Source organism: Gracilinanus agilis, chromosome 2, assembly GCF_016433145.1.
Source record: "Gracilinanus agilis isolate LMUSP501 chromosome 2, AgileGrace, whole genome shotgun sequence".
NCBI lineage: Eukaryota > Metazoa > Chordata > Mammalia > Didelphimorphia > Didelphidae > Gracilinanus > Gracilinanus agilis.
In genome coordinates, this window is record NC_058131.1 from 211069400 (window position 1) to 211082164 (window position 12765).

Below are 12765 nucleotides of genomic sequence, written 5' to 3' on the forward strand. Positions count from 1 at the left end.
TTCCCTTCTATCTCCTCATTTCTCCATAACACCTTGGTTCAGTCTCTTGTCACCCTTATACCTGGACTATTTCAATAACCTACTGGTTGATCTCTCTGGCTTAAGTCTTTCCTCTCTGATTCATCCACCACTCAGCTGCCAAGTGAGTTTCTTGAAGCTCAGGTCTTACCACATCATACCTCCCTGTTCTCTTCAAACTTCTTTCTGAACTCAAGGATCTAATATATAATTCTCTCTTTGAAACATAAAACCCTTCATCCCCTAACCCGTTCCTAGCTTTCTGTTCTTAATTTTTCTCTCCTCCATGCACTCCATAGTCCAGAAATACACCACTCTATCTCTGGACTCTGGCTTTTCACTGACTGGATCCTGTACCTGTAATGCTTTGCCCATTCAATTCTGCCTCCCTGCCTTCCTTAAAGCCTTAGTTCAAATGCCTCCTTCTACAGAAGGCTTTTTTTTTGCTCTCCTCCCTTACTCCCAGTGAAATTATCTTCCATTTGAATTAGGCCTTGATCAATGATACATGTAAAACCCAGTAGAATTGTACATCGGTTAAGGGGGGTCAGGGGGGCTTTGGGAGAGGAAAAGAACATGAAACATGTAACTAGGGGAAAATATTCAAAATAAAAATGTAAAAAAATAAAAATAAAATAAACATATTCTAAAGTAAAAGAAAAAGAAATTATCTTCCATTTGAACTGTTTATGTCTTGTATGTATCCAATAGTTTGCTTGATGTCTCCTTCATTAGAACATGAGGTCCTTATAGGCAAGGACTATGTTTTTTTTTTACTTTCTTTGTTTCCTCAGGTTTTAGTACAGTGTCTGGCACAATAGTAGGTGGCATTTTGGACGGTTTTTTGGGTTGATTTTTTAAACTTTCTGTAAGAATTGATACTAAGTAGTAGTCAAGATAGAAGATCACTAAGTAGGCAATTGGGGTTAAGTGACTTGCCCAGGGTCACAGAGCTAGGAAGTATCTGAGGTCAAATTTGAATCCAGGATCTCCCATCTCTAGGCCTCCCATCTCTATCCACTGAGCCATGTGGCTGCCCCATAATAAGTGTTTAGTCAGTAGTTGTTGATTGCCTGTTGAGCTTTGCTACACTGGCATAACCTTCAAAATGCCAATACAATGGAAAGGACTTGGAGGAAGATGGTTAATGGTATGTACTCTTATCACCATATCCATTTGATTGAGAGGGCATTCAGTCTTTTCTGAGCAAGACTAAACGTTTGAAGGTTCAGTAAACTTGCTTTAAGAAACCAAAGGACAGTAAAGCCTTTATCCAATTTCCCTTTTAGGATCTACTTTCAGGGAGTTCAAGAAATTGTGTATATGCCCAGGTTAATAAATTCAGGGAAATTTTGGTAATTTTTAGTATTTGGTCATGGGGAATATGAGTCATCTTCTGGCCATTGTGATATAATATCAGAAACTTGCTGAACAATGCTACTTAAATCCAGTTATCTCATGAGTACCTATCACAATCAGCACTTAGAATTCTAAATATCAAGAGCTCTGCTTAGAGCAGGTAAATAGTATAGAAGATAGAACACCAGAGCTGGAATCAAGAGAACCTGGGTTCAAATCTGGCTTCAGACATTTCCTAGCTTCATTTCCCTGACTGCCTAGTCCTTACCCTAATGTCTTCTAATTGATACTAGGACAGAAAGTAAGGTTTCAAAGGAAAAAAAAAAAGAGGCCCTCTTCATAAAGAACATAGATTAGTCAGTCAACAAATGTTTACTGTATCCTTGCCATATATCCTTTGCTAGGTAGGAATTGTAAGGGATTAAAAAAAAAAAACCCAAACATATTAATGTGGTCCCTACTCTCAAGAATTCAATAAAATGATATACACCAATGAAAAGTTAAAGAATATTACACGCATACTTCATCCATTTTGGATGTCAGATCCTGAAGACCTTCATTTGGTGTAGAATTCTGACATTTGGACGTTATACTATACACAATAGGAAACTATTGAGCAAATTACTGTGATGGTAAGAAAATTACTGAGATAGAAGACTAATTGTCAGCAGTGTGAAGGGTGAATTGGTTGGAGGGGGAAGGAGAGAGCATCAGCTAGAGGCTTTTTCCAGTGATCCAAGTATGAAGCAGTAAGAACCTAAAATAAGATGGTAGCCATGAGAATGAAAAAAAAAGGACCTTAGAAAGAGGCAGCATGAAGAACAGATTGATAGGTTAGGATCACTAGATAAGGAAGCAGAGGTAGGGAAAAAGGATTTAAAGACATCCAAAAGATTTTTTTTAAACCTTTCCCTTCCCTCTGTGTATTGGCTCCAAGGCAGAAGAGTGGTAAGGGTAGGCAATGGGGGTCAGGTGACTTGCCCAGGGTCACACAGCTGGGAAGTGTCTGAGGCCAGATTTGAACCTAGGATCTCCCATCTCTAGGCCTGGATCTCAATCCACTGAGCTATCCAGCTGCCCCCCCAAAAGATTTTTGAGACTAGGTGACTAAAAGAATGATGGTATCACTGGCCCAAAGAAGGAAACCATTGGTGGGAGCCTTTTTGAACTGATATGTTTAGTTTTGGATATGTTAGACTTAAATTATCTTGTAGCAAATTAAAGATGGAGCTGGAGCTCAAAAGAGGTGAGAATTAGAGGGTTAGATTTGGGAATCATCCTTTTAGAGCATAGGTCCTTAATTTTCTTGTGTCTTGGATCCCTCTGGCAGTCTGGTGAACTTTATGGGCCCCTTCTCAGAGTAATGTTTCTAAATGCACAAATTACACAGGATTAAAAAAGAAACCAATCATATTTAAATCCAGTTATCAAAAAATATGTACATTTTTTTAACTAGCTTTACAGACTTCATGTTAAGAACTCCCGTTTTGGATAGATTTTAATAAATTGTTAGATGCATTGAGAATGGTTAAATTGAGAATCCTCTTTTGGTGAAGAAGAGAAAAAAGATTAAAACTTGAAGGTACACTAAGTAAAAGGGTGAGAGATAAAAAGGACCAGTAGCCCTGCATTATGAAATCCTGATATTCAAAAGCCAGGCATATACTTAAGAGAGAAACTGATGGAGAGGAGCCATCTGTTGGAACACACTGTACTTTCCTTCCCAAAGGTTCTGTCCAGCATTTAGACACTAAGGTTGCAAACTCATTTTAGCCACACTATTAAAATAATTTTCTTTTCCAGCTGGGCAAGCTGTTTTTGTAGATAATTTTCTTCTGGGAAACAGAAGCAAGTGCAAGCAATTTTCAAGCCTGGCAAGTGCTTAAAAGAAAATCCAGGGCCATTTGGCATGTCCTTTGACTCCAGGAGGTCCAATTTGCTTTCAGCAGTACTGGTTTGGCTCAGGACTTGTCCTAATGCCAGGGTCCTGGGAGATTCAGATTCCCTTTGAGAACCTCAAAAGATTCCTCCAAGAGACTGCAATCATCATACAGGACTGTATTTTCATAAATGTCCAGGGGGCCAATACTAACCTGGAAAAACTGGTTTCTCTTATTCATTCATTCAGCAAATATTTGTGAAGTACCTGGTGTGTATAAGTCTCTAAAGGAGCTTCAAAGGCTAGATAAATTCCTACTTTTTTGGATTGTAGGATATGACATATGTATGAATAATGAATATACAATAGTGTGTGATATATGCATAAGGGAATTGCAAATAAAGTTCTCTTAGAGGTCTGAAGGTAAAAGAGTTGTCATTTCATTACTGGAACCCCAATACTCTTGTGTGACACAGAGTATCTGAGCCATTTAAGACAATTGACTGAGAATGAACAGAGAAGGGAGGCTTAGAAATGTCTCCTGAAAGCAGAGATGGTTTGTTCTTTTCACACACACACCACCTCAACATCCCCCCAAAAGTCTCACCTAATTGGAAAAGTGTATTATCTATTAATATAGAAGCGAAAATGGTCTGATTGAAGTATTAGCAAAGGTGTGATGGACCCTTTTATGGAAGGATTGACCCCTTTATCCACCCATATTTCATATAGGGTGATTAGATAACCGTGTAGTAGGAAAAATCTTAACATCAATGAGTACTGGAGAGAGAGAAATCTTGAAGATGGGTAGTATCTAAGTTTAAAGAGAAGACAGATCAGATTTCATTTGTTTTTCAAGACAGGTTTTCACAGGATTTAAAACTTGAATGGATTCTAAGCATCACCTAAGATAACCTCTTCATTTTAAAGATAAGGATACTGAGGCACAGAGGGGAACTGGCTTATCTAAACACAAATAGTACTTATGGCAGAGTTGAGATTTGAACCCATATCCATGAATGCCATATTCACTGTTTTAGAAGTCTTCCAGTCAGTACACATCCTCAGTGACTGAGATAACTTAGAATGAAGCAGTCTTCTTTTGGGCATTGAAATCCCTTCAAAACCTGGATTCTTTCCAGTCTTCCACCTTTCTCCCCTCCATGCATTCTGTTGTCCAGACTACCAGTCTTCCCAAATTACATTCTATCTCCTTACTGACTTTTCACACTGGCTGGTCCCATATCTGGAGAATTCTCTCTCCCCTTAAGTTTCTCTGGCTTCTTTTAAGACTTAGTTCAATCCCTCCTTCTCCTGGAGGCTTTTCCTAGTCACCCCTCTGCTTCTCTCCCTCAGAAATTGCTTCCTATTTATGCTGGATCTTTTATTTACATAATCATTTCACAAGTGCTAGCTGTTGTCATGATGATGATGATGATGATGATGATGATGATGATGATGATGATGGTGGTGGTGGTGGTGGTGGTGGTGGTGGTGGTGGTGGTGGTGGTGGTGGTAATGATGATGGTGATGGTGGTGGTGGTGGTGGTGGTGGTGGTGGTGGTGGTGGTGGTGGTGGTGGTGGTGGTGGTGAAGATATTTTTGGTGTATCCCCAGCACTTAGTGAGTTGCTAGGCTCTAGAATGTAAAAATGCTGCTTGACTGACCAATGTAAATAGAAGTGCAATCTTGCGACTCACTGGTGGTAAATCTCTTGAAGGAATCTTTGAGAACTGTCATATTTGCTTACTATATTGAGCAATTTTGCTGAACTGAAATTTTTCCCTTTTTAAAAAAATGTTTATAGGGAATATTTAATGGGAAGGGGAGAGGGAAAGGGAGGGAATATATATGAAAATGAAAGTTACAGAGTAGCTAAATGGCTGAGTAGATTAAGAGCCAGGCTTGGAGATAGGAAGTCATAGGTTCAAATATGATCTCAGGCACTTCCTAGCGATGGGACTCTGGACAAGTTACTTAACCTCAATTGCCTAGCCCTTACCACCTTTCTGCCTTAGAAATGATACTTAGTATTGATTCTAAGATAGAATGTAAGGTGTTTTTTTTCCTCAATGAAAGTGATGTATAAACAAAAGATATTAATAAAATTTGGGGGAAAAAACTACTTCACAGTGTTTGTTCAGGAGCCCTTTGTTTTTCTAGTTAACAGAATATTTAAAAGATGTTTTTTCTCTACTAAATTCCCCCTCCAATAAGTCATCATGGTACAGAGAGGTAACCATGATTTTCTAAAGGCGATTCCAAGGGACAGTACCTGTAGCAGATCCTGTCAAGTTGCAAAGGGTTTGAGGATTGGCCAGATAACCAGATAGCCTGTCTGACCAATAAGGAAAAACCTAACTAAGTTTGGGGAGTCTTATTATGGGGATGGCAGCAACTGATAAATTCTTCAATCACAGTAACTAATAAAACTTATCTAATAAGTTGTTACTGGCTTTGCAATCTGTAGTAGTTCGAGATTGCCAACATGGATAAAACCCACATTGGAAATTGTGGAGTGTTTCTTTCTCTCTCTCCTACATAAATATAATGATGAATGATAATAATACATATATGTATGTAACCAATATGTCCGTTACATAAGGGGACAGGATGAATAATAATAATAATAATAATATAATAATAACTGATACTTGCATTGTAAGTAAGTGACCTTATATCCCATTTATTTCAGGTTTGCAAAGTACCTTTTAACCTCTACAACTCTGAGAGATGGCTACTAAAGATGTCATCTCCATTTTACAGATGAGGAAGCTTAGGCTCAGAGAAGTTACATAGTTTACTGGTGTCCACACTTTTAAGTGACAGAAATAGACTCAGTTTTCCTGATTCCAAGTCCAGCTCTCTCATAAACAGGACCAATAGATATTTATTCATTTGTAGGCACAAAAATGAGAGCATAAAGAAGACCAGCTATTTTCCCAAAGCTAAACCACAAATGAGTCTTCTCTGCCTGGTCTTATGACCTCGGCCTCTTTTCTGTATTGAAAACAATCACATTTCAGCCTCTTCACCATGGCTTTAATGACTATACTAACACAAGAAATATAAAAGAACTGCATATTTTGCTTCATTTCTCAAAATTCCTCTGGCCTAGTATCCCTTGAAAAGGAAATTTTATTTAACACTCTTGGTACTTGAATCTAAATAGGTATGAGGATTTATCTGACTGAGGGGGTCATTAAAAATTTATAAGCCAATTATATTTGATTTCAGGAATGCAAGAAAAGATTACATCACCGCCAAGTACATCGAGAGGAAATACGCAAGGAAAAAACATACAGACAATACAGCTAAACTCCATAGCCTTTGTGAAGCTGTGAAAACAAGAGACATCTTTGGGTTGCTCCAAGTATATGCGGATGGAGTAGATCTGACAGAAAAAATCCCTCTCGCCAATGGACATGTAAGAATGGCAAGGGCTTACTAACCATCTGCTGCTTATAAAAAGAGAATGAGAGACATGGCAGGGTAGAACAGTATCAGAAATGCCAAAAAAGAAATGGAAATCATATGATGAGAAATAGTGTTTCATAAGGATTGTTGCAGGAGGAAGTTGGAATGTTTTCTTAAATGAAAAACAATTTAGAGATAGCTAGGTAACACAGTGGATAGAAAGCCAGGCCTGGAGATGGGAAGTCCTGGATTCAAATCTGGTCCTAGATACTTCCTAGTTGTGTGATCCTGGGGAAGTCACTTTTTTGTCTAGCTCTTGCCAGTCTTCTATCTTTGACACTAAGGGTTTAATATGTATTTGGACATTAATATTCTATTGGGCATAATATGTATTTGGACATTAATATTCTATTGGGCATGAAATATGTGCATATATTTCATGTCCAATAATTTTTATACTTTTAAAAGCTTGCTAAAAATAATTCATTAGTTGTTGGTTTGGTTTTTTTTTTGGCTTTTTGGTGTCTCTCTTCTACCTTTCCAGTGCTATTGTCTTCTCTCTGAGGTGACCTATTTATACTCTATATATCTATATATCTTATATGTATATAGTTATTTGCATGTTCTCTCCCCCATTAGGCTATGACCTCTTGGGGGCAAGGACAGTGTTTTTGTCTTTCTTTCTATCTCCATTGAGATAGAAAGTGCCTAGTGCATAGTAAATCCTTAATAAATGTTTGTTGATTGGCCTACATATAAGTAGTCACCTGGGGGCGTTTCACATTTAAGCCACCTTTGGAAAAACAGTTTCAGGTAAGTAGCCTTCAAGATTCAGAGTACCACTTTGCTTTATGGCATGTACTGGGGCACTTTTGCATCCAGGAAACTTTCCATGTATTTTGCCAACTCTGCTTAGAAGAAAAACAGCCATCTCTGGGGAGGTGTTAGCACTACAGGGAAGCATAGCAAACAGTAAAGAAGGTTAGGGCAGGAAGCCCAGATTCACAATGTCCCATTGAAATGGCAAAGGAATTTTAGCAGGCCCAACCTAATTCCCAGGTTTGAATCTTAATGGGAAAGAAGTATTGGTTTTTCTCCTATCTCACTGGCTCATCCCACTACAATAAATCCTTTGTGGAGCTTTATCCTGCTAGAACATCCCATGCTGAGAGCATCAATCTTGACACTATTTCTAATTTAGGATCTGTCAAATTTTATTTCCACTCTCAGCCCTTTTTTTCTCTATACCAAAATGTCCATTTAGGGACTGCCTTGACCTGAGCCATATGTGTGTGTGTGTGTGTGTGTGTGTGTGTGTGTGTGTGCATACATGCATGTGTGTGTTTGATTTTAGCCACTTTCTACAGTGTGGATAATTAGTACTTCATGGTAACTGGGCTTTGAAAGTACATCTTGTAGTAATGAAATACTTTGAGTTGAAAAGAAAAGGAACTTGCCTGTTATACCTCAATTCATAAGTGATACCCAGCGGTAGCAAAGTCCTAATAAAGATTGCTTATGGTTTCTGCAGAACGTTAACAAAATGGAATAAAACATGTGTTCTCAGATGCTGTTCAAAACAAAACCTGTGTGTTCCCCTCTTGTTCTCTTTTTTTTAGAAGGAAATTAAGGCAGTGGCTTGTCTAATTTTGATTTTTTGAAATTAGTGTTGGGAAGATTTACCTACCAAAGTTCTGTAAAGGTCCCACATTCTCCAGATGAGTCCCCTAAGGCTTATTGAATGAATTGCTTATGGAGTCTTCTCAGATAGCCAGGTTATCCTATTTCTAAGTTTTCCCAGTGAGCCTTAGCATGCTTGTGGAGATGAGACTTACCTCCAAGCAGGGCAGGAAGAGGCCCAGTAAGACTCTTCTCTGAATAGTCTTTGATTGGTTTAGAACTCTTTACTTTTGAAGTTGGGGGTCTTTACCTATAAACTTCCTGCTCATATTTCTACCATTCTCCTCCCCTCTCTTTCCAACCCTGGTTGGGTTAAGGGATGCCACTGGAATTGATAGCACAAGTTTATTTCCTTATCTCCCAGCAGTAAAAATTACATTCTTGGAAGCCCAAGTAAAAAAGAGCATAGGATTCAGAATTAGATGGCTGATTCATATCCCACTGTGCACTGATTAGCTGCCTGACTTTGATGCTCTCTGGATCTCATTGTGGTTTTTTTTAATAATCAAAATAAAGATGGTTAAGCTAGCTGATCAATCTTTTAAGGTCACTTCCATCTCCAGATCTTACAAAACTAAGGAAATCCCTTTCTTCAGTAAATTTTAGCATGCCATATAGATACCCACCAGTGTGCTCTCTTGGTATGGAACACAAATAACACCTTTCAGTATTACACTCTTGGATCAAAGTTGGGACTGAAAAACACCAATGAGTGAATCTTGTTATGAAAACATGTTTCTCCAATGATCTGGTTTCCTTTCTGTGCGCTCTACGGGAATTGGTCAGGGAAGTACCTTATCTAGAGCAAAAGGAGCTGCTTAGTCAATCACTAAGAATTTATTAAAAGCCTATTGTGTGCAGATACTCTGCTATTTCTTAGAGATACAAAGAAAGACCTAAAATAGACCCTACTTTCAAGCAGCTCACAACCTAAGGTGGGAAACAATATGCCAACAACAACAAACACACAAGACTCACACGGGATAGATGGGAAATAATTTGTACAGGGAAGGTTGTGTCTTTAAAGAAGCCTAGGAAAGACTTCTTGTAGAAACTGGGATTTAGCTGGGATTTAAAGTCAAGGAATTCTCATGGATAAAGAAACTTTCCTTCCTCCTTATCTAAGCCTCTAGCCTGGGAAATTTGGGGTGCTGGATGCCTAGTGTGCTGGGTCTGTTGGTCCTTATTCATAACAGAATGGGTATCTTTGGCAGCAAGCAACGGGAATGAGTAATTTTCCTTTCCTCCTCCCCCAAACTCAAACTTCATTATTGCCAAGTGTCTAAGTGTAACATTTGATTTTTGGCAATAATTGCTTAAAGGGATATAACAAATATTCTGTTAAGCTCTTATCATATACAGGACCATAGACCAACCTTGTCCTTCTAGGCTTATTATTTTATATTAGTTTTTACTGCATTTTCAATTTAGTACAATAAACATTTATTAAGCACCTACAGTGTGCCAGACGGTGTGCTAAGCACTGGGGATACAAAGACAAAAAAGAAAGTCCCTGCCCTTGAGGAGTTTACATTCTAATGGGGGGAAGATAACAAAAAGAAGGAAGCTGGAAGTCAGTCTGAGGAAGAATGCCAATATCCATTGCATGAACATCTTTTTCCATGGAGCTGATGCCCAGCTGTGCTTTAGATGGAAAGTGTTATGAGCTGCAAAATCCAAATTCTGCCCTCTATGGATCAAGCCTACAGGCAAATACATCAGCCAGAAGCAGGAGTAGGCACTGCTGCAAATGCTGGTCCTGGGCAGTGTGATATAGTTGAAATACCCAGGTTAACATGCTTACTGAGTCATTTACTGGCTTTTTGATCTTGGACAAGTTACTTACCCACTCTGGGCTCCAGTTTCCTCTTCTTAAAAATGTGGGAGTTGAACCAGATGATCATTCAGTCTTTTTTTAGCCAGCATTCTAATGATCCTGTTAAAGGAATTTGAGATGGGGGTAAGACAAATAAAGGTGGTGGATTGGGGGTAACAAGAAGGAATCTTTCAAATTCTGGAGAATCAAGCCTTGTAGCCAGTTTCATGTTTTATTCTTATATATATGTTTCACATTCCAGGGACAGGAGAGTATACATTAAGAGGACCCTAGGATCAATTAGGTAGTACAGTTGATGGAGTGCCAAGTCTAGAGTCCAGAGAATCTGGGTTCAGATTTGGCCTCAAACACTTTCTAGCTGTGTGACCTTGAGGAAGTCACTTAACCCCATTTGCCTAATCTTTACCCTACTGTCTTAGAGTTGTAAATTGAACCCAAAGTGAGGATGAAAGGGGAGGAGGGGAAGAAGAAGATGGGGTGGGGAATGCAGAGAGAAGAGCTCAACATTCAGTTGTTCATAGCATTTAAATATTGAAGGGACTTTAAAGTTGAACTAATCCCACACTGTTATGTAGAGATGGAAAGCATGGAATCCCTGCAAAATACAGGGACTGCCCCCTCACCCAAAGTTCTCCAGGGATTCCATGCTTTCTATCTCTACATAACAACACCTTAATTTTACAGAAGGAACTTTGAGTCTTTTATTTCTATAAGGTAAGAGAGAAAGACAAGGAATGAGTATCATCAACCTCTGAGTTTTTAATGTAACCAAGGGTCACGTCAGATTGACAGAGAATTCTGAACATGTGAAGAAAGTGCTTCAAGGGGATTAGTGACAAGGCTTTTGTGAAGGAACCTGTTGATAAATATTAAAGCACTCAAAATATGCCCTCATGTGTTGTTAGTCTGGAAAGATCTGGCTGTTTTAGTGGGGTATTCTCTGTAATGTTTTGTTGTCTTGTTAGCCCACAAGGTAGCATTATATGTGTACACTAGTTAGAACTTCCATATATCTTTATTTTCTTTTATAGGAGCAAGATGAAACTGCTCTCCATCTTGCAGTCAGATCAGTGGATAGAACTTCCCTTCATATAGTAGATTTCTTAGTTCAGAACAGGTAAGTAACTGAAAATAAGGGGTGGGGATGTTGGCATAGAGGCCCCAAAATATTTTCCTTTGAGTACAGTAACATTGAGTGCTGGAACAAGTTTTGGATTAGAGGTCAGAAGACCTAAATTAGAATCCTTGCTTTGTGACCTGGGGGAAATCACTTAGACCTTCTGGACCTTATTGTCTCAATCATACAAGGACTTCTTATGATTTTGTACACTGGACTATAAATCTGTAAGCCTTGATTCTGAGCTCTGGAAGTAATTTGCCTTGTGACTTTGAGTCAAGTCACTTAACCTTTAAGACTCTTGGCTCCCCTTCTGTGAAATAGGGGAAAATCCTGTTGTCACTCCCAAACTTTCCCAACTTTCTGGATTATGAAGATCATTTAAGTTTATGAAAACACTTTGAAAACTGTCAGATACTGTAGAAACAGAAATTATTATTCTCTTTTTCCCGGGGCATTGCACAGTGCCTGGCACATCATCATGCTTAATAAATGTGTATTGAATTGAATTGAATTGGTATTCCAAAAAGGGACTCAGTAAATCTGCATTGTTTTAGTTGTGTCACCATTGGGGTTATTGGGTTTTCCAAAAATGCTTGCCTTTGAGATGGGAAATGTTCTGCCAAATGTTGAACGTTTTATATAAGAGAGAATCCTGGAGTAAAGTGATGCCAATCCATATAAATGGTTTTAAAGTTTAGGTCTCCTCTCCCAGTTTCTGAGACAAGAAGATTAAGTGGGTATCTTTGTTAATCTGGCCAACTTGTCTACATCTGATGCTAACAGAGAAAGAAGAAGTAAGAATAATTGAAGTCTAGATTTAAATCATTAATTCCATTTTAAGTAGTAATCTAAATCTTGGCACCATTTTGTTTTTCTTTTTAAACTGAAACTACAGTTGTTCCAAGAACAATTGCCTGATTTTAAATAAGAAGCACCATGGCAAAACGGAGAAGTTAAATGACCACAATTTAAGACCTCATATTACTTTGTAAGCATATGATTTTAAAGAAGTTACTCTCAGAGCTTCAGCTTTTTCCTTTTTAAAATGAGGGCATTGGACCTAATTTTCAGGGGCCCTTTTGTCTGAAGTTATACATTTTGTGATTCAAAATTACTTCTCTTTGAACCTTGGCTTTCTCATCTCTAAAGTGAAAGCTATTATCTGCTCTGTCTACCTCACAGACTTTGCTATGAGGAAATGGGACTTTCTAATTTGCAAAATCTTGTGTCAGTGGGGGCTATTCTCCCCTTTTCCCTGTGGAGATGCCAATGAGCTGTCACCTGGCAAATGAAACGGTTCATCTTTAACAGAATAACCTCATGTCCCTAATAGAACTTTGTGCTTCCTGGCAAATTAGCAACTCCAGTCATTTTCCAAATCAGAGCAATGGTACTGTGGCTCACCTTTGTTAGCTGCTCAATAAGTATTTGTCAATGGCATGGCTTTTTTAGTTT

General features: G+C 38.5%; 1 protein-coding gene across 2 annotated transcripts in view; it reads left to right on the forward strand.

The window, feature by feature from the left end:
- The window catches only part of ASAP2 (ArfGAP with SH3 domain, ankyrin repeat and PH domain 2), a 269945-nt gene that overhangs the window by 215712 nt on the left and 41468 nt on the right, over positions 1-12765 (forward strand). For both annotated transcript variants that reach the window (XM_044663620.1, XM_044663622.1), the window contains exons 17-18: positions 6494-6683; positions 11222-11307. In XM_044663620.1, the coding sequence (XP_044519555.1) occupies positions 6494-6683; positions 11222-11307 (276 nt within the window). The remainder of the gene's footprint in view (positions 1-6493; positions 6684-11221; positions 11308-12765) is intronic.